This window comes from Rhinopithecus bieti, unplaced genomic scaffold (assembly GCF_001698545.2).
Source record: "Rhinopithecus bieti isolate Rb0 unplaced genomic scaffold, ASM169854v2 scaffold_37314, whole genome shotgun sequence".
NCBI lineage: Eukaryota > Metazoa > Chordata > Mammalia > Primates > Cercopithecidae > Rhinopithecus > Rhinopithecus bieti.
In genome coordinates, this window is record NW_016816196.1 from 747,708 (window position 1) to 774,430 (window position 26,723).

Below are 26,723 nucleotides of genomic sequence, written 5' to 3' on the forward strand. Positions count from 1 at the left end.
TGCCTGTAATCCCAGCACTTTGGGTGTCTGAGGTGGGCAGATCACTTGAGGTCAGTAGTTTGAGACAAGCCTGGCCATCATGGTGAAACCCTGTCTCTACTAAAAATACAAAAATTAGCCAGGTGTGGTGGCACACACCTGTAATCTCAGCTACTTGGGTGGCTGAGGCAGGAGAAACACTTGAACCCAGGAGACAAAGGTTGTAGTGAGCCAAGATCACACCACTGCACACCAGCCTGGGCAACAGAGACCCACTTTATAAGTCTTTTTTGTTTATAAAAGATTTTCTACTCCTTTGCTAAAACGGATCACTTGTCTCCTTATCTTCGGCATACTTAGGAACCACTATCCTGTGTGTGGAATGTGTACAACTTATGCTTCACAAGATGATTTTAAGTATTAAGTATATAAAGCTTTTCATTTTAATAATTATGTAATTATTTTTAAATGTGTATTAGAAAATTGTAAGTTGCAAATAAAATTCATGACACCTCACTATTAATCATGCTTAGGATGAGGCAAGGTTTTTTTAAAGTTAACTCATTTTAAAAAAATACTGAAATACTAAGTATATTTCAGTAGAGCGGATATTTAGATGTGGAAAAAACCTAAAGGATGGACTGAGATAGTAATTTTAGAAACCACTGCCTTAAAAGTATCTCCATACTAGATTAAGTTTTTTTCTTTCATTCTTTCTAGCAAAATTCTTAACATTTGAAAACATGGTGAGAAGCATAAGCTTCTCCCTACCCATCCACTATAATTACAACTTTCTAGCACAAGACACTGTTAACCATTGTTAACCACTGTCCCTAGTTTCATGTAACAAGCTATTCATCTTAAAGTATCAGAAGTATGACTTAAAATTCTGAAAACAGTCCTTCACAAACACCTTTATTAGTATTTCTAGAATCATTTATCGTCTTTTTTTTTTTTTTTTGAGACAGATTCTCACTCTGTCGTCCAGGTTGGAGTACAGTGGCGCGATCTCGGCTCACTGCAAGCTCCGCCTCCCGGGTTCATGCCATTCTCCTGCCTCAGCCTCCCGAGCAGCTGGGACTACAGGAGCCCGCCACCACACCCGGCCAATTTTTTGTATTTTTAGTAGAGAATGGGTTTCACCATGTTATCCAGGATGGTCTCTATCTCCTGACCTCATGATCCACCCACCTCAGCCTCCCAAAGTGCTGGGATTACAAGCGTGAGCCACTGTGCCCAGCCGTGATTGTCCTTCTCTTTAAAGTCTATTATTCTGCACAATTAACATGCCAAAGCTTTTATGAGAATTGCACAATCTTAGCAATGGAAAAAAACTGTAGTGATTAATTAGTCCAGTGGGCTTCAAACAGTGTTCCACGGAGCTGAATGACCACAGATGTATAACAGGGGTCACTTTAGGAGCAAGTGGATAGCAGGACAGAGGAGAAGCTAGGTTCAACTACCCACACCCACTTTAACAGGAGTAGGCCAGCTTTTGTTGGTTTTATATTAATATAACAAATTCACTTAAGGGTTAGTCCCCAAAACCAGAGGCTTGTTTCAACCACTTTTTAAAAGTTTAAAAACTTATTTTATAGATAAGAAGCCAAACCCAAAGATAAAAAACTGGCTGGACACAGCGGTTCACACCTGTAATCCCAGCACTTTAGGAGGCTGACGCAGGAGGACTGCTTAAGCCCAATAGTCGAGACCAGCCTGGGCAACACAGCAAGGCCCTGTCTCTACAAAACACACGAAAATTAGCCAGCATGGTGGTGGGTGCCTATGGTCCCAGCTACTGGGGAAGCTGAGGTGGCAGGATCGCTTGAGCCCAGTAGGTCAAGGGTGCAGTGAGCTGTGACGGCGCCACTGCACTCTAGCCTGAGTGACAAACACAGCTCACTGCACTCTAGCCTGAGTGAAAAAGTGAGGTTCTGTCTCCAGAAAAAAAACAAAACAAAACAAAACAACTGATTTCCTAAACCACACAACTAGCAAATATAATTCATACGGTATTTAAATATGACACTCAATTTGCTAGCTTTAATGTCCAAATGCCCAGTATTCCATCTCAGCATTGTTCAGAACAATCATCTAAAGAGCTTGTTTTAAAAAGCAGATTCCCAGATTTCACCCACAGAGATTCTGATGACAGCAGACAGGAGATGAGACACAGGAACCGGCATTCTTAATGAGGAGCGCAAGTAAGTCTGACAGAGATGTAATCCTCACATCACACTTTTATAAGCCCTGCACTACACCACAGCACCACTCCACTCCCAAATTCATCTAATTTTACACACAAAATATCCTCTACACTAGAAACATACTATGCTTTTCTTTTATGGAATACTTTCCAACCAGAGACTCTGGATTTTCTTGCTCCTTGTGAACTCCCTGAAAAATCCCAAATAAGCCTTTTCTGTTCTGCTTTGCCAAACACACACTGCACAGTACATATTATTTACAACTTCAAAATGAGCATTGGTTTTTCATTTAGACAATGTGTTGAGGGAGTCAAGAAGCACGTAACTATTACTTCCTTCAAAATTTTAACTTAGAGAAGTGAAAATCTGAAAGTCAAACAAAAAAGACTGTGTAAATCAAAATTTTTCTCACTTACCTCTGGCTCCTGTCAAGCATGTCAACTGTAAATCTAGGGGGGAAAAACCTTAGAAAACCAATCATCCACTTAAGGAAAACGTTCTGTGCATTTAACATAGGTTTAAAATGTAAGTAAGTGCTATCAGCATTCTATGTGCACGTTTTTTTTGAGATGGAGTTTCACTCTTGTTGACCAGGTTAGAGCCGCAATAGCGGCTCACTATAACCTCCATTTCCTGGATTCAAGTGATTCTCCTGCTTCAGCCTCCTGAGTAGATGGGATTACAGGCGCCTGCCACCATGGCTGGCTAATTTTTTTGTATTTTTAGTAGAGACGGGTTTCATCATGTTGGCCAGGATGGTGTCGAACTCCTGACCTCAGGTGATCCACCCACCTCGGCCTCCCAAAGTGCTGGGATTACAGGCATAAGCCACTGTGCCCAGCCTATACAGACCTTAGTTTGAACTATTTCAAGTTAAAATTCGGGTCATGAGGATTGTTTTGCTGTTTCAAAATCAAATTTGGAGAGTAAATACATTCAAAATATTTTAAATATACATTTTGTTTTATAGTTTCTGGTTCACTTATGGTTATGATCACTTACAAAAATGAATTAGAGTTCAAATATAAATTTCCTTTATAGTTTAGAGTCATCTAAGAAGTCTCAGTGTAACATAAAGCTATAGATTTCTAAGTAATTGAAAGCAGTATCACTGTTTACCAATAAAGACATACATTTATAACAAAATGGAGAAAAGAAAACCAAAGCTTGAATGAACAAAAGGTAAACATTTTCTTTTAATACACAGAAGAATTCACCATTCAAGAACTGATATTTGAAAGAGTTCATTTATGTATATAAACATACCTTTGGGAGTATACATGCCTTGTTGCATAGAACCTCCAGGTTCAAAAACAGGAGCCTTAAAATCAGCTACAGCTGATAAAACTGATTCAAAGCTGTAACTGCCTGGAATAATGCCACTTTTGGGATTCGGATTTTCTGGAATATGATATATATGTCAAGAAAAAATATTAGCAACAAAAAGCCAGATTTATAGTCTTTCCAAGGTACTCTAGTTTCTCATTTTGCTAAAGTAGGCAAATAGTGATTGGCTGTAATATACAGAACTGGCCACAAGAGGGCTATATAATACAACAGCTCAATAATAACTTTTTAATTGTGATTTCTGAAAATATGTTTAATCTAGGAGCCTACTAATAAATTGTATGTTGTAGTAGTTCCCAGGTATATTTTCCCCGAAATAAATTTTAAAATTTCAGAAAATGATGGAAAACTTCTAAAATCTGTCTTGATTTTCATCATTTTGTAAATAACTTTTCCTTAAAAAACAGAAAGAACTTGGGAAAATTAGCAAAGATTTTATAGCAAAGATTGTTTTCCAAAACCACAAAATTTCACCCCAAAGAAAAAAATGCTAAGCAAATTTAAGCAAAGAGGCTAACCAAAAGATTCTCTCCTCACATTACACAAATCTTTAAAATTCAAAATACAGAGATCGTTTTTACTCTATAATAAACTGACACATAGTTTATAATGATTGAAGGAAATCGTCAGACAATATCAAATTGATGCTGCTTATAAAAATCAAGGTTGTCAAATAGGCATTCTAATAGGACTTATTTCACAAAACATAAGATATACAAATACTAAATTTAGCCGGAATTTTTATCACAAAATTACTTGATAATCTTTGCGTAAACTTTTATTAACATTAACTTAAAAAGATAATCAGATACTCATTGTATGTTCAGTCCTATACAAAGAACCACAAGTTCCCTGTTTGTAAATAATAATCTACAAACTCAAAAATGCTTTAAGACCAAATTCTACAGAAAAACCCTCAAAATGTTTAAAATCCTGGTAATAATAATCATAAGGTGTACCTTTAACTGTTCACCATGAATTGCATCCTGGCTACACAGACAAAATAGACCTAGCTGCCTTTTACAAAACGTTCAGTAATGCTGTCCTAGAAGGTTAAATGCTGGGGTAGCCAAAGCCATCAATCTGTCCTGAAATCTACCCTAAAGTCTAAGAAGAGTTCCCCAAGAGGTAATAATAGGAGGTTAAAAAAAAAAAAAACAGTCACCAGCACTGAATACATACTTGAGCAAACAACTGGCATTCTTCTTTTCTATGTTATTTTTCATAGAAAAAAATTTCACTATCAAAAAATTGATAAACCGTTAATCATAAAAATTACTTATTTTAGATCCTGCAACTAACAGAAACTAAAATTTTAAAAGGATATGAGGTCCAGCAATGAACTGTGTGTCCTGTCATTCATACACAGCTGGGCTACCATCTCCGCCCTGAGAATCTCATCATCAGACATTCCTAAAATTATTAAAAACAGAATTAACAAATCTGAGTATACATAAATTATAAAGAAAAAAATTACCACATTTTTTATTAAGCTGTTTTACCAAATACAGGATGTTTCAAATTAAAGAGTAAAGAAGCAATGCTCCAAATATAACTGCAGTTTAACTGCTGTTTGCAGTTCCCTTAAGCAAAGGATATTTTAAGGATATTCTAAAAGGTATACCTATAGTACAACATACAAGAGTTTGAAACATTCTTTAAATTTATCTACATCCTTTCCTTTTTTCCCTAAGCCAGTTACTACCACAGAGACAGGGAGAAAGGGAGGAAAACAGTTAATACCTAAGTATTAGTATGAGTGAGTTTTACCTAAATGTAAACGAAGACTCAAAAGAATCACAAGAAATGTAAGAGCGCCTTCTAACATCGACCTCTCATGCTCTGCATCAAGTACTGTATTTTGATGTTGTGATGCCATTGTCAACAAATCCACTACCTTAAATCTACAAGAAGAAATATTTGAAACATGTTTTTATAAATTAAAACAAAATTAACTGGACACTTCCTAATACCTGTCTTAATAAAATTATGCCTACCTTTCGAAGACAGATGAAATAAAATAATCTGGGTCAAGTCTAGAAGCACAAACCTTCAAAGAAAACAAAATGCTTTATTCCTCAATATTCAGTTTTCCTTCTTCTATTAATCATGTTTTTCTATACTTTTTTTTTGTTTTTTGTTTTGTTTTGTTTTTTGAGAGAGTCTTACTCTGTCGCCCAAGCTGGTGCAATCTCAGCTCACTACAACCTCCACCTCTGCCTCCCAGGCTCAAGCTATTCTCAGCCCTCAGTCTCCTGAGTAACTGGGATTACAGGCATGTGCCACCACACCTAATTTTTGTATTTTTAGTAGAGACAGGGTTTCAACCTGTTGGCAAGGCTGATCTCAAACTCCTGGCCTCAAGTGATCTGCCTGCCTTGGCCTCCCAAAGTGCTGGGATTACAGGCGTGAGCCACCACGCCTGGCCATGATTTTTATTTTCTGTATAATATTTTGACATCTTGAGGGGCCTTACAGACGTGAAGACAGATACTCCCTCCCAGAGCCAGCTAATTCCTAAACATAATAAACAACTTACTTGGGAACATGCCCATCATGCAAGCCAATCATTGTCTTTATCTAACTCTCTCATACATCAACCCAGTATTTCCCCTGCTCTAAATCAACCCAGGGCCAGGTACCACAGAGTCAGGTTCAGCCCCTATGCCTCAAAGCCTGCTGGAATTATTCAAACTAGCCAATCCTGCCTTGCCTTGCTTTTCCCGTAGAAACCCCAATAAAGGCTCTTGCCTAGGCTCTCCCCTCACTCCTTTCTGCCTCTTGACCAAAACCTGGTGCTTTCCTTGTAGTCTTGTGTTGGGTGGTATGCCTCTTCTCCTGGGAAATGTAAGTAATAAATTATTCTTTCAGTGGCATTGGCCTCTCCATGTCATCACTCAGTCACCTCTACAAATTAAAATCCCTTGGGTACAAATGAGACACTTCTAAAGTATATCTGCATTATCTAGTTGGCTTACCTGTAACAGGTAAATGTCAGGATCAATCATGGAATTACAGAAATGAGACTGGACATAGGTCATGGCTTGTCCTTTGATTTGTAGACCATTTCTTACCCACATATTGCTGTGGATTTCAGCAAGACTTGCCTAATAAAAGTAAATTGGATAAAGAATAAATTATCTAAACTCAATCTTTACAAAATATTATAAATAACCATTTCAAAATATTTAATGATGTAATCATAGTATGAGCCCGATATTCTGTCCAATGTTAAAGATAATCAGTTGAAATATACACTTCTACATTTTTTTTTAACAATAATTATGTTTTCACATAGCCACTTTTTTAGAGTTTAAACATGAGTTGGTTTTCCATGTTGGCCTCTGGATACATTTATAATGACTTTCACTGACATCTTTCATAAGAAATCAATGCTTATGTTTCACTCTATTTCTCCCTTAAGAAAACTCTAAGTAACAACAACAATCCTGATATACATGTTTAAAGAAAGACACTGGAATAAGCATAAAATAAAACCAATTGTTCAAAGTCAATGAATACATTCTACATCTTTAATTCACCCTAACTCAATCTTAAACCTATACTACTAATTTTCCAAATATTGGAGGTTAGAATAAATGTTCTCACTATATCAGTATTCAATTCTTCACGTATTTATGTCCAGTGTCAACTAAAACTAAGCAGTCATAATTTTTTTTTTTTTTTTTTTTTGAGACAGAGTCTCACTCTGTCTCCAGATAAAGTGTAGTGGCGTGATCTTGGCTCACTGCAACCTCTGTCTCCCAGGTTCAAGCAATTCTCCTGCCTCAGCCTCCCGAGTAGCTGGGACTACAGGCACATGCCACCACGCCCAGCTAATTTTTGTATATTCAGTAGAGACAAGATTTCACTATGTTGGCCACGATGGCCTCAATCTCTTGACCTCGTCATCCGCCCGCCTTGGCCTCCCAAAGTGCTGGGATTACACGCGTGAGCCACCACTCCCGGCTTCAAGCAGTCATAATTGTATCTGTTTCCTAACACCCAGAGTTCAGGTTCAATAATATTATAATTAACAAATCTAAAATTGCCAGGAAAAACAAATTGAAGTGCAAGTCCCTCTAATGTATACAAAAAGCTGGCCTGCCAAATTATAGTGTTGGTATTAAAAGAAATTACAGTGCTTATATAAGCTAATTCTTCTCTCTTCTTTCTCCTCACATTATACAGACAGGGAAATTAAGAATCAAGGAGGTGAAATACCCTAAACTTTGTGGAAAATAAAACAGTGGTAGCACCAAGGCTAGAATCTTTCGGATCTCTTGACTCCCAAAACAGTGCTATATAGTATGTTAAATACCACCCCATAAGTAAATATCATGAAAAGAATTCCTGGAAAAAGTAAAACTACAAAGTAAATCTCATAAAATGAAAATACCTAAACATAATCTGGCAAAATACAGTAACTTTTTTTTTTTAAAGTTTTCAAACATCTCAGCTATAACAACAATGAAAGGCAAATAAAGGAAGAATCGCTTAAACAAGGAATCCACTTCAAAACTTTTTAAATGCCTGAATACATACTTGAATTTGGAGTGGGTGAATCATTAGTTTCATTAACATTTCCTGATCTGGTAAAACAGAATCCAAATCTAGTTCTTGACATTTCACAGCCTAAAATTACAATAAAAAAGTTACTAATTCAATTCTTATTTCTGAAAATTAAAAAAAAAAGAACAGAACTCTTTAATGACAGTCTTACCTTACTCAAAAACATAGCATAGTAACGATGTAGTGGCAGATGAAAAGTGACTTGGTTAGGTGCTGGCTGGAATAAACAAACAAAATCCATTAAGTCAAAGACTATTTCACAGAAATTTTAAGATGGTTGTAAAATGTTTAAACCATACTCTCACCTGGATTTATTCCTATACTTTAAATTCAAAACTTAACATTTTAGAAGATGCAGATTCTAAAATCACTACAGATAAAATTATCCCATTTTAAACACTTAAGCGTTAAATTTCTTGAAGGCAGAAACCGTATTCTACTCAACTTTGAATCCTCTGAAGCATCCAGCACAGATTAATATTTCCTAAATTCAATTTAGCCAAAGCAAATAATCATTATTAAAACAAGGGATGGAATGGATTTCCAGCTACAGAGACCATTTGGGATTCTTCAAACGCATGTATACCAAACATCATGACAGTAATAAGAGTAACAGTCACATATACCATTCATTGAACACTTACTATGTGCCAGTCACCATGCTAAGCACTTTATTCACATTATCACATTTAATCCTTAGAAGAATGCTATGGAGTAGGAACTACTAACATTCTCATTCTACAAGTAGCAAAATTCAAACTTAGAAAACTTAAGTAACTTCCTAAAATTCAAAAGTAGTGAACTGGGGAGCTAATCTGGACTCCAGTGTCATATTCAAAACAGTAAGAAGACTCTGACCACATCCCTAAACAGAGGTATAAATGCAGGGCATCGTTAGATTCCTTCACCAGTTGGATAAGATGCTTCCAATCAGTACCAAACACACCAGCCTCCATACAAAACTTCATAAAAAATATGTGAATGACGTTATGCATTCCTTTAAATATTACAAAAACTGTATTTTAAATCTGTGAATCCCATGGATCACAAAATCACTACAGGGCAAAAATATACCACAGCTGTCCTTCTTAAAAAATGAGTTAAAACTAAAAGGTATTGTTTGCTTTTAATGCTTTTTAAGTTCTTAGTAAATATTCTCTTGTTAAAAATTTTTATCCCGGACATTCAGATAATTATGCTAATGTGATATCATTATAGAGGTTATAAGGAGTCTAAATATGTCACCATCCCTGAAATAATTATTTTTTCCAAAACCAGTAAGATAATAACATCCTCCTCAATATGTAAAGGCTATAAAAATGTGTTCTAATAAATAAAATTTGCCCTCCATAAAAGAAAGGAAATTATAACAATGTTCTGTAACATGAATAAACCTTGGGGACATTATGCTAAGTAAAATAAGCCAGTCACAAAAAGACAGTAACTATATGATTCCACTTATATGAGGTTCTTAGAGCAGCCAAATTCATAGAGATACAAAGTAGAATGGTGGTTGCCAGAAGCTGGGGGAAGAGGAAATGGGGAGTAGATATTTAATGAGTATAGTTTCAGTTTTACAAGACAAAAAAGTTATGGAGATTGGCTGCACAACAATACAAATACATGTAACACGACTGAACTATACACTTAAAAATGATTAAGATAGTGAATTTTATGTTTTATGTGTATTTTGCCACAATTAAAAATAAAATTTTAAAAAGTTTGCCCTCCATTACAATAATCATCTTAGTAACATATTCTACACCAACTAGCTAAGTCAGAATCTCTCTCTATTTCCTTTGAGGCATTAAGCAGACTGGGTAAGTGCAGACTCTTTTTTTTTTTTTTTAATAGACAGGGTCTTACTCTGTGGCCCAGGCTGGAGTATGGTGGCACGACCACAGCTAGCTGCAACCTCCGTCTCCAGGGCTCAAGTCATCCTCCCTGCTCGGCCTCCTGAGTAGCTGGGACTACAGACACACACCACCATGCCTGGTTAATTTGTGTATTTTTTTTTTGTTGCCCAGACTGCTCTTGAACTTCTGGGCTCACACAATCTGCCCACTTCAGCCTCCCAAAGTGTTGTTATAGACGTGAATCACCATGCCCAGCCTAAATGCAGACTCTTTTTTTGAGTCTCGCACTGTCCCCCAGGCTGGAGTATAGTGGCGCAATCTCGGCTCACTGCAACCTCTGCCTCCCGGGTTCAAGCAATTCTCCTGCCTCAGCCTCCTGAGTAGCTGGGACTATAGGCGTATACTGCCACACCCGGCTAATTTTTGTATTTTTAGTAGAGATGGGGTTTCATCATGTTGCCCAGGCTGGTCTCAAACTCCTGACCTCAAGTGATCCACCTGTCTCAGCCTCCCAAAGTGCTGGGACCACAGGCGTGAGCCACCGTGCCTCCCCCTAAGTGCAGAATCCTGTCTCTGCCACCTACCTGTAAAACTGGGCAAGATGCCTCTCTGTGCCTAAGCTGTCTGGTCCTTAGAGTAGGAATAATAAAGAGTTGGGCAGCTGTGAGAAATAAGTAAAACAGCACAGTACCCAGTACATATTGCTATTAACTAATAAGCCATGGACTCTATTTTATCTTTCAGGGCTTTAGCATATCCTATGTTCAACATTCTCCATAATGTTAAAGTCCATATTCCTTCCTTGTCTAATGTCACAGACTGGCTACTTGATAAGCGCTTCTTCTATTCCTATATATACTGATAGTACTTGAATTCCATTCTTCACTCTATAGTCTTCTCATTATATGTGAATTTATCCAGATTCACAGCTTCAGCTGCTAACTCTACCCAGTTGACTCCCAAATCTCAGCAGAAATCTCACTCCTGAACTCCAAATCTCACTTTCAGGTGTCTACTGAACATCAATACTTAATATTCCATGGGACTACAAGTACAGTGTGTCCAAACCAAACTCAGTATCTTTGCCATAAAATTCAATCCTCCTCAATATTTCTTCTCCAGATTCCCAGTAATTTAAATATGAAATGTAGACTTCCTCCTTCTCACAAGCCTCCTATATTTGATGAGGTATCAAATTATGGTTACTTATTTTTTAAATAATCTCTTAAATCCACTTTCTTCTTTCTGTCTACACTGCACCTAACTAACCTTAGCTCAGGCACTCAACACCTAGCGCCTAGGTTTTAGTGATAACTGCTACTTCTACTTTTATTTTCCATAAAACACCTTTTGTGGTGTCTGCCTAGCTCACAAGCTTCCCATCTTCTCAGAATGTGTCTCCCTTTCCCACTCTCTGCCACCTCAACCACACACAGAGATTGGGGCCTGACAGTCAAGTTTATAGTAGCCATATTTGACTGGAGGCAGGGCAGGGGACATCTGACCCAGCCTGAGCAATGACTTTCTCTCTTAAAAAATTGGAACTGGGATTCAGGGACATTCACAGACAATCTGGGAATATGCCTGAAATGGTAACATTAGGCTACTATAAGAAGGCAGTATTTCACCACATGGACAAAGTACGGGAAGGGAAGAAAAAATGAGGCACATACACACAGGGCAAAGCAAAGGCAAGCGACAAGAGCTCCTATTCAGATTTCCAGTCCATCCCTGAGGTCCAGGTGCCCTAACCCTGAGACACCCCTATGTATTAATAAATGACTGCTTCTTTAACTCAGGCTGCTTTAAATTATTTTTCCCCTTGCATTAAAAGAACCTTAACTAACATATCTTCTATTACCCGCTATATACTGCCAGAAGGTGGTCTTACTTAAACATTAATTTAATCTTGAACTTCTTCCACTCACAATCTTTTAATGACTCCCTATGGTTTTAGCCTCCTGATAACCTTCCAACTCCTGAGAAGAAACAGCTTACCTCTCCAGCCTCATCTTCTGTCACACAAATTCATGCACCATAGGTACTGCCCCTAACTTACTAAGCTTCTGTGCCTTTGTATATACACTATTCCCTCTGCCCCAAATGTTATATATCCCTTTTCCCATTGGATTAACGTATCTTTAAGACTGCTCAGTTGACACTTCTACTAAGAAGCTTTTCTTGGGTTCTTCAGGCTAAGTCAGGTGCTCCCTTTTATCCTCCTACATAGCACCTGGTCACAACTTTACAGAAGCACAGGAATCAAATTAACCATATACTTGTCTTCTACTTCCTTAAGTTAGGGACTGTTTTACCACTATATCCCCTATGTTTATAACATAGTAAACATTCAATAAATATTTGCTATATGAATGCATGTTCTACTTTTCTCTTACCAGAGGACTCTAGCCAAACCCACCCTGCTACAAACTCACAATTGTTGCCTTACATGATATTCATGTTTTTAAGAACTCTTAAATGGCTTATCTTATAGGAAAATGTATTCCATCCCGTTTCTATATGATTGATTTGGCTTACTTCAGTTCAAAACATATTACTGGCCAGGCACAATGGCTCACACCTGTAATCTCAACACTTTGGGAGGCCAAGGCAGGAGAATCACCTGAGCCCAAGCGTTCAAGACCACTGGCGAGACCCTGTCTCAAAAAAAAAAAAAAAAAAAAAAATTATTTGCTTGATTTGTACTAGATTACCATAATGACTTCTGACATCCACCCACAAGGATGGAAGAAGAACTAATGTTTATCACACATGTAATATGTGCCTCTTAGTCAATCCTCACTGGTTAATGTTACCAACTTCAACAGATGAGGAAATGGGCTCAGCAGGGTTAAAAAAAAAAAGGTAAAAATATATTAAAAATTAAACCTAAAAAAATCTATCCAAGGCCACATAGCTAGTTAAATTATGGCAGAGTCACAATTTACACTCAAATCTGCCTGACGTTAAAGCTCTTTCCACTGCCAACAACCAACATAGTTAAAACACTACCGGAAAGGAGTTCCAAAATGTGGACTGTGGACCCAGAAGTACCATAATTTGCTACATAACAATAGGCAAGTCATTTAATATCTCTGCATCTCCACTTCCCAATGACAAAAACAAGGAGGAACAATAAAACCTTTAAGCACCATATGAAAACACGACATGGGCAAGGCACAGTGGCTCACGGCTGTCATCCCAGAACTTTGGGAGGTCGAGGTGGGTGGATCACCCGAGGTCAGAAGTTCGAGACGAGCCTGGTCAACATGGTGAAACCCCATCTCTACTAAAAATACAAAAATTAGCTAGGCATGGTGACACAAGCCTGTAGTCCCAGTTACTAGGGAGACTGAGGCAGGAGAATCGCTTGAACCCAGAAGGTGGAGGCAGCAATGAGCCGAGAGTGTGCCACTGCACCCCAGCCTGGGCAACAAGAGCAAAAACTCCATCTCAAAAATAAATAAATAAATAAATAACATATTATTTGATTCCTTAAGTTCTATACTTAATTTCTATTCTTTTAAGAATCCATTTAAATTTTTGAGAACATTCAATATCTTCCTAAAAATATTTCTGTATGAAAAACAAATACACTATTTCCTAGAGTTCAGCTGCTCTGTATGTCATACACGAGTCTAACTGTCCTTCACTATACTCCTGATTCCAAGCATGATTAATTTAAATATCATTTCCTTTTGTATAATTTTCCCCCAGTTCAATCTTACTGCTGCCTTAGTGATGCTACTATTTCAACAATAACTCCTGCAGTTTCAAACACCAAAGAAAGCCGGATTGAGAAAAGCTTCAGTTAAAGCTCCAGCTAAGGGACTGACCCTGGACAGGGTGAAGAAGGAGTGAAGCAGGCTGGAAGTGGGATGGAGCTCCGTGAAGGCTGGAGAATGTTCTCTCTGAACACTGACTTATTACCATTTACGTAAACAGAATTTAAGCCTAAAGACCAACAATTACACAAAGCAAAGAATCAAGGTGAGTTGGTCAGGGCAGAATCAAAATCCAAATGGACAAAATCCAGGTTGAAGGCTAAGAGCTGACACAAATGTTGGGGGAGGGGTAATGAGGGGTAAAGAAAAATTAATTCAGGAAAGGAGGGATTAGAATTAAAGACAACAAAGGGTTCTTCCCTTCCTAAACCATTCCTAAAGCCACTGGAAGGTAAAGAGAGGGAGCACGGTAAAATAAACATCTAAAGGTTAGGAAACTGAGAGGGAAGTCAGAGCTCAGACTGAGGAGGGCAACTGTTGGGGGTAATCGAGGGGTTGAGATGTCAGGGGTTGCTCAGGCACAGGGGGTGTGGCCTAGCATAGGGCATCAGATGTGGACAGAGTCAAAAGGGACCCACACAGCAGGGCAGCCCAGTGTAGAGCATCAGAGCCAATCTGGGTGAGGAGGGCCTCCAAATGGGGAATCACAGCCTGACTGAGGTAAGGAGGGCAACAATACAGGAGGCCAGCCTGGAACAGGGAATCAAAATCCAAGCTGGGTAAGGAGATTATCCACATGTGCAAAGAGCCCAGCAGGAGGCATCAAAGCCAAGGCAGAATGAGGAGGACATCCAAAAACAGGAAGAGCCTGGTGCGGGAGTTTCAAGCACAAAGAGGGTGAACAGGGCTTCTCCACAGAAGGGCAGTCCAAAGTGGGGAGTCAGAGCCCAGGCAGGATGAGGAGGGTGTCCACGTGTGGGAAAAGGGGGAATAGAATGAGGACTCAGAGTCAAAGCAGGGAAAAGAGGCATCCATGCAGGGGAAAGAGAGGCAACTGAGATGAGAGTCACTTCTCATATTTATATGTGAGATTGGTCATACATAAATATGTACTTATAGATAAGTAAACATATTAAAGATAATGGAAGCCAGGTTTTCCACTGTTGAAGAAAACTAGAATAAATCCTACAGTGTTAAACTTGAATTAAAAATATCAGTTTGAACTCATAGATTTCACTGTAGACAAAAAAATAAATATAAATGCAAATATGTATATGTACTTACATACATACACTCCTCTGTTCACTGTGAAGTCCTGGGAGCAGTGATACGCCAATAGCAATGAGCACATGTAGCACCTAGATTTTTCTAAATATTGTTCCACACTAAAAGTAACCAGGGATCCATAAAGAAATTATTTATTCCAGGAATGGATGGGGAAACTATGAGTCTGAAACATCCTGATGGGCCAGAAAACATGGAAGTTCTCAAAAAATGATGGGACAAGTAGAAACTAAGCTTAAAGGGGCTCTCACTGGCCAAATCTGAAGCAATTTGAGCGTCAAATAATGACAGAAATAGCTTATAACCCATTGAATAAAATAGAAACTATGAATCTCTAGAGACAAAATAAATGAATGAATTAAAACTGGATCACAAAATGCTTTATTAATTACATGAGAAAAAGGGTAATTTTATGATGAAAGAGTAGCAGGTACCACCCTAATCAAGTGATCAAAGGGAACATCATCAGTAATAGAACACAAATCACAAACCACCAGATAGGATGTGATGAAAAGACTACAACATCACTTCTGTAATATTCCTGAAAATGATACACAATCTGAATCTAATCATGAAACAAACCCAAACTGAGAGGCATTCTTCAAAATGTCACTGTCCTGGCCAGGAGCAGTGACTCACACCGGTAATCCCAGCACTTTGGGAGGCTGAGGCGGGTGAATCAACTGAGGTCAGGAGTTCCAGACCAGCCTGGCCAACATGGTGAAACCCTGTCCCTACTAAAAATACAAACAAATCAGCTGGGTGCGGTGGCACGCACCTGTAATCCCAGCTACTCAGGAGGCTGAGACAGGAGAATTGCTTGAACCTGGGAGGCAGAGGTTGCAGTGAACGGAGATCACACTCCAGCCTGGGCAACAGAGTGAGACTATGTCTCAAAAAAAAAAAAAGAAGAAAAAAAAAAAGTCACTGTCCTAAAATGCAAAGAAAGACTGGGAAAATGTCTCAGAAGGAGATTAGAGACATGATAACAAAATGCAAAATGCAATTCTGAACCAGATCCTTTTTCTATAAAAGATATCATGGGACAACTGATAAAACATGAATGAGTTATAAGAATTAAATGTTAATAATATATTAATGATTTTTATAGTTGCATTCTGGCTATATAAGAAAATATCCTTGTTTGTAGGAAACACTTAAATGCATGGGGGTAGTGAGGCATCAAGTCAACAACTGAACTCTCAAATGGTTCAAGAATAGAAAGTTCTTTGTCCACTCAACTTTTCAATAGATTTGTGATTGTGTCAAAAATTTTTAAAACAGAAAGGAAAAAAAACACACATACACACAAGAGATAATATTTGCCTACCCTCCACATATACACAAACACACAGCAATGTTCTGTGTGCCCAAGGTTCAGAAACTAGATGAAGTGGGGGTGAGCTGTCTGAAACATGGTCTTTCTTTTGCATATGGCATATTCTGACCCTACTTCATAAGAGGAATAGAAGGAGCTTCTGATGGTAAACTTGGCTGACTAATAAAAGCAATAACTTGTTCAATTCATACATACCAAGTCCTGTGCCAGCTCTTCTCATTATTAACAATAATCACCTTTGTTCAAGCCCATCTTTTCCTACTCTGACAAGCAGAACACTGTCCAATTAATAGAGTTGTGATACCCTTTTCATTAATCTCCCCTATCCTATTCACACTTGCATTGTCACTTTTATATATTCAACTAAAACTAATTTTCACTCAATAAGAAATAATGAAACATATATACTTAATAATAGAAAAACGAATCATGCCACTCTTCTCTAGGAAATAAGCAGACATATTAGTGTGCTCCAGAATCTCCTAAATGTCAAAGAACTAAAGAACTAGTCTCCCCTTTAGGTTTCTCTTTTTCAAAGTCTAATATGTTCATTACTTCCTTCCCTCTCCTATGAAAAGGTATTATTTTCAACATTAAATGAAATCTAACACTTTTCTTAAATGTCTTTACATACATCAAAAAATATACATACCTCATCTACGAAGTTAATAGCATCAAACCAGTCTTGAAGAGCTTCAAGGCAATATCTAACAACATTTCGGGTATATTCTTGAGTTTCCTAAAATAGTAAGTTATATATAATAAATGTGTAATATATAAACATATATTTTCAACATTAAATTATATGTAATACATAATCATTATATGCATTGTGTATACATAAAATGGTAAAACATAAACATTTTCAATATTATATTTGCCATTTCAAGAAATTGTCCCTTCATAAACAACCAGTGACAAATATGAAAATTAAATAAGTCGATATGTTTCCTTTTTTACGTTTCTAAAAATGAATGAAAGCTGAAATAGATTTTAAATAGATTTCAATCAAACTCCATTTCAAGAGACTCCCCCACCAATTTATTATAAATTCCCTAATGTCATTGTTTAATGGGTACAGAGCTTCTTTGCGGCTGATGAAAAAGTACTGGACATGAATAGTAGCGAGAGTTGTACAACACTGTAAATGTACTTCAAGTCACTGAATTTCACAGCTAAAAACAGTTAGTGGTAAATGTTATGTATATTTTACACAATTAAAAAGAAAGGGTAGAGCATACACGGACTGTAAGTAACCTGTGAATACCTTGACTTACAACAGAATTAGGGAAAAGACATGATGTGTGTGCCACTTGAAGTAAGAGTACTGTAAAAGACAACTACAATGTTTTGTGGTAAAACAGATCCACCAAAATAGGTGAGTTCCTATTTAGTGGTACTAAATTAGATAGTGGTAGTAGTGGTAAACTTTGTGAATACACTGTAAACCACTGAATAGTATATACTTTAAAATGGTTAAATGGTGAATTTTATGTAAGTTAAAAAAAGACATTTTGGGGTATCAATGTAAAATGTGTAAGTGCAGAAAGCATCAAAGCCACGTGAGTTAAACTCATCAGCTACCTATGTAAATGATATAAACATGCCTTTTTAAAAAGCTGAAAGTCTCACATTCATTCTTGACTTCTCCTTCACCTTACTCATCTCCATGTCATGTCAATTCTTGCTTGATATTATCATATAGCTTCATGCCTATTTCCATTCCCACAATACAGACCAAAATCACTTACCTGGTCACCTTACTAACATTCTCATCCTGTTTTAATCTATGCTATATGAGATTTATATTTATAAAATATTATTTTATACATTCAATTCCACACCTCTCACTGAAAACAAATTAATGGCACTTACAAGTTATCATAAATAATCTGTCATAACCAAACTAAAGCAGCAGGTAATTCACAGATAAATAAACTTTTAAAACCAAATGTTCTCCTGTTTCACCAAGCATTTGGGCAATGGGTTACCATTACAGGCTCTTAGTGCAAGTGTAAACTGGTACCACCTTCTGGAGAACAATTTGACAAGTAGGTACTAAGAGTCTTAAAACGGTGACCAGTTAATTCCATTCATAAATACAGCATATTTCATAATCATGTTCTGATTGTCTATCTTCCCACTACCACCACTCCCCAACCCCCAAAAAAGTCAGTATGCATGCTAACTTAGTAGTTTTATGACCTTGAGCAAATTACTTAAATTTTATGAGTCTCAGTTTCTCCACATGTAAAAATGGCCATAATACAACCTACTTCCCAGTACTGTCCTGAAGAGGCAAGTGAAATGATGTACATAAAATGCTCTGTATCATAGGTTAACACTATGTGTGACAAGCAATTAAGTGCTCCAAAGAGTCAAGACCACATTAATCTTCTATCAAGTCTGTAGTAACCTATAGTTGCCACCGGATGAAGATTTTGCAGTTTAATTTTCTCCTTAGAAAGCAAGTATCAGTAAAATTCTAGAAACGTGTCATTCTCTTATCCAATCTTCATGTCATTAGTTAATCTAGCATTAAAAGTATGATGCTGTACTGGCTGAGCTATCTGGGTAGTATTACTTTTTTTAACTAGCCCTTAATGTTTTCAAGAATCAAATAGCATTCAATGCAATCATACAAAGACAGTAATTTATCAAGTGAAGTTTCCTTTTAAATTACTTAATCCTTAAGTTTTATATTTTACAGTAGAAAATTTAAACAGAGAAATAACATTTATTTTCCTATAAATAATAGTGTTTCTTCTAGTTTATACTTCTAAACTCTGACAGCACTGCAGCTAAAAAGCTTTGGACATTCTTGCTTAAAAAACAACTATAGCAAAGTGATAAAGAGCATTGGTTTTTAAATCAGATGAATTTGCTTTCAAATTCAGTGTCTACTTATAGTATGTGAACTTAAGCAAGTTATTTAACCTCTGAAAGAACAGAATGATGCCATGTACTTTATAGGAGAGGCAATGAAGGTTAGATAAGAATATATGAAAAGTGCCTAGAACAATGTCTCACATAGTGTAAGTGTTCACCAAGAGAACGTCTTATCTAGGAACCAGATGCTCCTATAACTGAGAAGTTACTCTCTGATACTGCCAGGACAACAGGAGTCTGTTTTCTCTCTGTTCTCTTTATTTCATAGATTCGGAGAACCATACTGCATTGTAACCATACTGCATTGCCTTCAAAGCTGAAATATGAACTATTGCCCAGAAACAATAATTTTTCATTATCAAAGAGATAAACATAATCTCAGCCTCATAATTCAAATTCATCTTAAACACAGTAGTCAGAATAATCTTCTTAAAATATTGATCTTTTTATATCAATATCATATCAACCCACTTTACCGAGTGTCTTCCGTTGGCTTACATACATGACATGGCATTCTTCTGATTTTTCTCTTCTCCCTATCCTTAATATCTAAATGACAGTTCTTTCTTCGGGGTTCACATCTCTCTTCTCCCTATTTAATCTCATTCCATCCCTTGGTGATAAATATATTCTATATGCCTAAGGGTCTAGAATGTATAACCTCAGTCCAGACTTACTTTTTGAGCATGAGACTCATATATCCAACTGCCTATTCTCTATTTCTACTTGGATATTTCACAGGCATCTCAAACTTAACCTATTTAAAGCGAACTCTGATCTCTTAAACTTGACATTCTCTCAGTCTTTACTACCTTTGTAAATAGCACTTCCATACACAGTAACTCAAAAGTCTCTCTCATCAATAATGTACAATCCATCACCAAGCCTGTAGATGCTACCTCAAAAATACATCTTGAATATCCAAAATATACTCTGAATATATATATATCAAATATATATGCTACCTGAATTTCATGTTCAGACTACTGTCATAGCATCTTTTAGTTGACAAATAATAACTACATGTATTTATGAGGTACAATGTGATGTTTCGAGATAAATATATGTATATATATATATACACACATATATATACACACACACAAGGATTGTGGGATAAGTATATCACGCTAATTAACATATCCATCACCTCAGACACTTATCATTTTTTGTAGTGAGAGCATTAAAAACCTATTCCTTTAGCAATTCTGAAATGTAAAATACATTATTATTAACTACAGTCACCATGCTGTGCAATAGATTTCAAAAAATTATTCCTCCTCTCTAGCTAAAACTTTGTACCCTTTAGTCAAAATCTCCCCATTTCCCACTCCCTCAGCCCCAGCTTCTGGAAACTATCATTCTACTCTCTACTGCTATAAGTTCAACTTTTTTAGATTCTACATACAAGTGAGATCAATTTACCGTAGCATCTTAATTGGTCTATTTACTCCTGGTCTTGCTGCTTCCCACCCATGCTACTCCTGCTCAAATCCAGTCTTCTCCAGGAACAGAACGATCTTTTAAGTGTAAATCTGATCACATTAAACCCTTGCTTAAAAATCTTCAGTGGCTTCTCCTTAAAATTGAATCCAAGAGTCCTTAACATGATCTGCGAATACCTGCAATAATAATCTGATCTCTGCCTCTCTCTCCAACTCCACCTTGTTTACTCTGTGGTTCCAGCCACAAATTCCTTAAAAAGACCAATCACGGCCGGGCACGGTGGCTCACGCCTGTAATCCCAGCACTTTGGGAGGCCGACGCGGGCAGATCATGAGGTCAGGAGATCGAGACCATCTTGGCTAACACGCTGAAACCCCGTCTCTACTAAAAAAAAATACAAAAAATTAGCCAGGCGTCGTGGCGGGCGCCTGTAGTCCCAGCTACTCGGGAGGCTGAGGCAGAAGAAGGGCGTAATCCCCGGGAGGGGGAGCTTGCAGTAAGCCGAGATCGTGCTACTGCACTCCAGCCTGGGAGACAGAGCGAGACTCCGTCTCAAAAAAAAAAAAAGGACCAATCACTTTCCTACCGAAGGTAGGCTATTCCCTCTAATCTCCCGCACGACCACCACTAACCCCAATTTAACCTTCACAGAGATGGGCCCTTCATATTCTCTCTTCATAAAGACATTCTCTGATACTCAAATCGTCAGTCCTCATACTCATTACTCTCTCTCATAACAACCTGTTAATTTCCCAAAAAGCACTTTACGAAAGCTTGTGAAGTAAACAGATGTGTTTACTTAAGGTTTATCTCACCCATAAGAGCAAGAACCGTATCTGTTTGGTTCAGTACTAAAAATTTAAGCATCTGAATAATGTCTGGCATATATTTTTTGAATAAATGAACAAACCTCATACTATATGACAGTTTCTTGATAAATGCTACAGTGGAAATTAAACAAGGTACATTATGAAAACAACCTGACTGGAGGAATAAATGAGTAGATGATATATCTGAGTCTTCAGAATATTTGAAGAAAACTTTAAAATTTCAAAGAGTTAATATTAATTGTTCTTCATTTTGGTTAGAATCACTACCCAGGTCCCACTGCATATCTAGTGAATCAAAACCTCTGACAGTGGGGCTCATGCATACATATTTTTTAAGCTTCCAAGATAACTCTCATGCAAGAAAAACACTGAGCCGACAAAAGAGAATGAAAGAGTGTATGCCAAAGAAAGAGACTAGCTTGAACAAAAGCACAGGGATCAAGAAAGGACACTGCACGTTGAGGAATAATAATCAATCCAATAAAGGTACGGAGGGAGGGGTGGTATAAGAAGATGAATTACAGGCTAAGGTGGGCAGTTTACCTGAGGTCAGGAGTTTGAGACACGTCTATGCAACATGGTGAAACCCTGTCTTTACTAAAAATACAAAAATTAGCCAGGCATGGTGGTGCACACCTGTAATCTCAGCTACTTGGGAGGCTGAGACAGAAGAATCACTTGAACCAAGGAGGCAGAGGTTGCAGTGAGCTGAGATCGCACCACTGCACTCCAGTCTGGGCGACAGTGAGTGAGACTCCATCTCAAAAAATAAAAAATAAAAGATAATGAATTATGAGAGCCAAGTTGAGGGCAACTTGTGGAGAATTTTAAATGTCTCTAGAAGAAAAATAGATGTTATCCTGTAAAGTGATGAGAACTTGAATGATTTTTAAGTAAAGGAGAGGGAGATTTATAGAGCTTAGAAAAGTAAGTTTGGTATTGAGACAGGTCACAGTAGAAAGATTCTAGAAATAGGAAAACCAGTTAAGGAGTTCCCTTAATAATCCACATTTTTAAAATACATTAATAATCCATATTTCTAAAATACAGAGAAATAAAGGAAAAAGTCAGGAGAGGAGTATTTCTGGAATGAAAGAAAGATTCTTAGTATCTGATTACAGGTTGAACACAGCTAGTACAGCATGGGAAGAAAGTTTCCAGAATGGACAATTAAGTAATTTAAGATACCATTAAATGACAATAAGGGCACAAAAGGAAATATAGTATGGACAGATAGTTTTTAAAAGTTAATTCAGAACCTGAGAAAATTCATGTACCTACAAGGGGATCTACATTAATAATCAGACCTGTTAGAAATTTGAAACGGACCAACATGGTGAAACCCTGTCTCTACTAAAAATACAAAAATTAGCCAGGTGTGCTCGTGCACACCTGTAATCCCAGCTACTCAGGAGGTTCAGGCAGGAGAATTGCTTAAACCTGGGAGATGGAGGTTGCAGTAAGCGGAGCTGGCGCCACTGCACTCTAGCCTGGGCGACAGAGAGAGACTCCCTCTTAAAAAAAAAAAAAAAAAAAAAAAAGAAAGAAATTTGAACCTATTAAGACTGTAACAAGGCTGTGAGTCACCTGCATTTAGAGAATGGTTGAACTAACAAAACACAGTATAAATCTACTTAAAGAAACACATACGTTTAAGTGGTAGATGGAAGAGAGCTTCACAATAACAAAGAGCAAGATTTACTGTCCATTTCTATTTCACTTTGTTTTTAAAAGGTCAGTAAACAGATTGAGAAATTCAAATATTTTTAAATGAGCTGACCAAGTCACCCAAGTAAAAAAGAGGCAGAGCCAAAACTAGAACCCAGGGCTTCAAAATATGTCTACTACAAAATTTTGTCCAGCATGATTACTGGTACAGGACAACAGGCTGGAACTGCATGGTGTCCATATATCAAAATTTTAGTCAAGTCTTTAGTTTAATAGGGTCAGGGATTCTATTTGTCTCGATTGCCCAAAGTTTCTGGAGACCCATCAAACCAATGATTATAACAGTATACATTATAATATACATTATATAACAATCACTGGAAGGTTTGTGAAATTCATACTTGTTTTGTCCTTGGAATCTTGAAAGTGTAACATTGAGGACTATCCTACTCCTTGAAAGATAAGAAGCATTAGGCAACTGATAATAAATGAAACAATAAAGATGAATGTGGAGACTAATGAAGTTCCAAAGACTGTTCACAATAGCAACAGGCTGGAAAAATCTGATAATAATGAATTCCAAACTGCCTAAGAATGAAAATTACCGTCTCGGGTCAATTTTCATAAAGTTGAATTCAATTTGAAACAAAATTAAACACTACACATTATATACAAATGAACAAACCAATATTTTCACAAGTCTTTTCTTAAATAAACACAGAAATTAACAAAAATATTTCCAACATACCCTAACTTTACAATGTGATAAAAGCCCCCACATTGGCTGTGCACAGGCCTCAAGTTCAGCAGCAAAGGCAGCATAGTAGGTCTGAGACTCAAATTCCACATGCTCATTTAGTTCTCGCTTGTTTAAGTTCATACCTTGCAAAAATTAAAGCAGATATAAACCTTGTCAAGTGGAAGCACACATTCATATTAAATATCAAGTACAACAATTCCCAGTCCCAAACACATTTATGCACACAAACGGCATTACTGACACAGTACATACAGAAGCAAATGACTAAAAATGAAACAATCTAGTCCTTTCAGAATTTTTTACAAACTAGGTTTTCTTAGAAACATGTTATGAATTGTCTCATGTAACAAACTGAATATCTTTTAACAAGAAAGTCAAAAAAATTAATTTTTTTTTTTTTTTTGCAGACGGGAGTCTCGCTCTCTGTCGCCAGGCTGGGGAGTGCAGTGGCCGGTGATCTCAGCTCACTGCCAAGCTCTGCCTCCCGGGGTTCACACCATTCTCTTGCCCTCAGGCCTCCCGAGTAGCTGGGACTACAGGTGCCCGCCACCATGCCCAGCTAATTTTTTTGTTTTTTAGTAGAGAGACAGGGTTTCACCGTGTTAGCCAGGATGGTCTCGATCTCCTGACCTCGTGATCCACCCGTCTCGGCCTCCCAGTGCTGGGATTACAGGCATGAGCCACTGAAAATAATTTTAATTGATCTTACTTGAAAGTTTTATGTGTTATAAATCTTTCTCAGAGAATAGATTTCACATTTCTAGATTAATGGTTACAAATGCTTCAAAGCCAGGCACAGTGGCTAATCCTGGTAATCCCAGCACTTTGAGAGGCTGAGGCAAATGGACTGGTTGAGCCCAGGAATTCTAGACCAGCCTGGGCAACATAGTGAGACCCTGTCTCTACTAAAAATAAAAAAATTAAGTTAAATATTTTAAATGCTTAAAAAAGTTATACTCCTGTTTCTTTTTCAATCATTTGACATTTTTCCTAATTCCTCGGTATGTTTTATGAACAATTTATTAGAGTACTTACAAATACCAATTAAAATAATGAGATATTTCATATGTAGCCTGAATGATATGCTATTATATTTTAATTGATGTTTGATAATTTAGCATTAGGAATTTTGTAAACCAAAAAATTAACAAAGGTACCAGTAAAATTCATACCTTGAAAGAAAGATACAAAGTTCATCCATGTAACTAACAAACCGTGATCCTCCAAAAATCTCTTGGCCACACTTTGATGAGAAAGAATATTAATAAAATCACTAACAAGAGGCCAATAAGTGTTATTCTTCAGTAATGCTTCTCCACAGTTCACTACCACATGTAAACTATTTTCTTCATCTAAAAAAAGACATACAAAACCCAAAAATGTCGTAAGATTTTTTTAAAAGCTTAACAAATAATACAGAATACATACACTCTAGAATCAGATATACCTAAATTCAAACCCCAGCCTTCCATTTAATACCTATATGGCTTTAGGCACAATATTTACACTCTCTGAATCAATTTCCTCATCTATAAAGTGGAAAATAAAAACACCCATCTTAAAATAATTACATGAAGCATTAACAGAAAAGTACTTAGCATATCATTATAGTAACTATTACCATATGTCCAATATATGACATGATACTGAAGTAGCTGTATGTTTATAAAACCTTATTTTCTTGATTCTAATGATATAATGCAATATTTTCTGATCCAATCAATAAAAAATTTTTACCCCTAGATTAATCTCATTTCATCTTATCAATCAAATCTGTATTTCAAGAGACATACATTTAATTCCTTTCTTCTATTCAAAGAATACATCAACACAATTTTAGCAAACAGTATTTCAAAGATAAAAGAAAACACATATTTTAAAAAAAGAAAACACACACACCAACTTCTTAAGCTGTGAAAAAAAAATAGTTTAAATACATCATTGGGGGTGGTGGGGGATAGGCTTGTACAAAGTATTTATCATTAAAAATTATTAGTATATATGTATTAGCTCTCTTTAACCTATTCCAACTTCACTGACTCACTGGACTAGAAGTTTCCATTCCCACTGTAAAGCGTATTAACACCCATAATACATGGAATGCTCAAGGCTCGTAGCCCATTCCCTGTACACAAGCTGGGGTGTATGGTTATCTAGAGTCAATTTTTGTTTCTATTTATGCTAATTGTTCTTTTTATCATAATTACACAATTTAGATCAAAAGTATATGAACTAATGACATGTGAAAGCACAGAGAGGTATTACAGAAACTGAATCATATGCCTTTGAGAGACAACAAAATAAAAACAAGTGCCAGGAAAAAAAGCTTAAAACCTTGGGACAGAAAATCATAAAACCTGTAAGTATATTTTACACTCAGATTGCTTTATATTCTAACTCTATTTTAAAGAGATTAAAATTAGAATCCACAGATGATGCTTCATAGATGTGCTATTTATAAAAAAAATGAACGAGAACTCCAGTCAAGGAAACCATATCCTGAAAATACTTTGCCCAAAGTTAAAAGCCTGGAGAATGAACACACAGTTCTGCGTTTTAAGTTAAAATACAATGTTTAAGGTATATATATATTTTTTCAAAGATGGGGGTCTCACTATGTTGCCCATGCTGGACTCAAACTCCTGGGTTCAAGCATTCCTCCCACCTCGGCCTTCTCAGTAGCTGGGATTACAGGTGTGTGCCACCACACCCAGCTCATATCATTTTTTTAAATGAGTCCTCACTTTAACCAACTTATTCAACTACCTACCTACCAGTCATACTCATCAGTCAGGAGGGCCTCTACTGCACTTTTTAATTT

General features: G+C 36.9%; 1 protein-coding gene across 1 annotated transcript in view; it reads right to left on the reverse strand.

Annotated features, from left to right (window-relative positions):
- Positions 1-26,723, reverse strand: part of UBR3 (ubiquitin protein ligase E3 component n-recognin 3) — a 285,317-nt gene that overhangs the window by 164,520 nt on the left and 94,074 nt on the right. Inside the window, exons 10-19 of the mRNA XM_017854465.1 lie at positions 25,075-25,254; positions 23,891-24,024; positions 16,962-17,048; positions 8,257-8,322; positions 8,079-8,168; positions 6,512-6,640; positions 5,531-5,583; positions 5,304-5,437; positions 4,861-4,946; positions 3,453-3,594 (exon numbers count right to left, since the gene is read on the reverse strand). Coding sequence (XP_017709954.1) covers positions 3,453-3,594; positions 4,861-4,946; positions 5,304-5,437; positions 5,531-5,583; positions 6,512-6,640; positions 8,079-8,168; positions 8,257-8,322; positions 16,962-17,048; positions 23,891-24,024; positions 25,075-25,254 — 1,101 coding nt within the window. The remainder of the gene's footprint in view (positions 1-3,452; positions 3,595-4,860; positions 4,947-5,303; positions 5,438-5,530; positions 5,584-6,511; positions 6,641-8,078; positions 8,169-8,256; positions 8,323-16,961; positions 17,049-23,890; positions 24,025-25,074; positions 25,255-26,723) is intronic.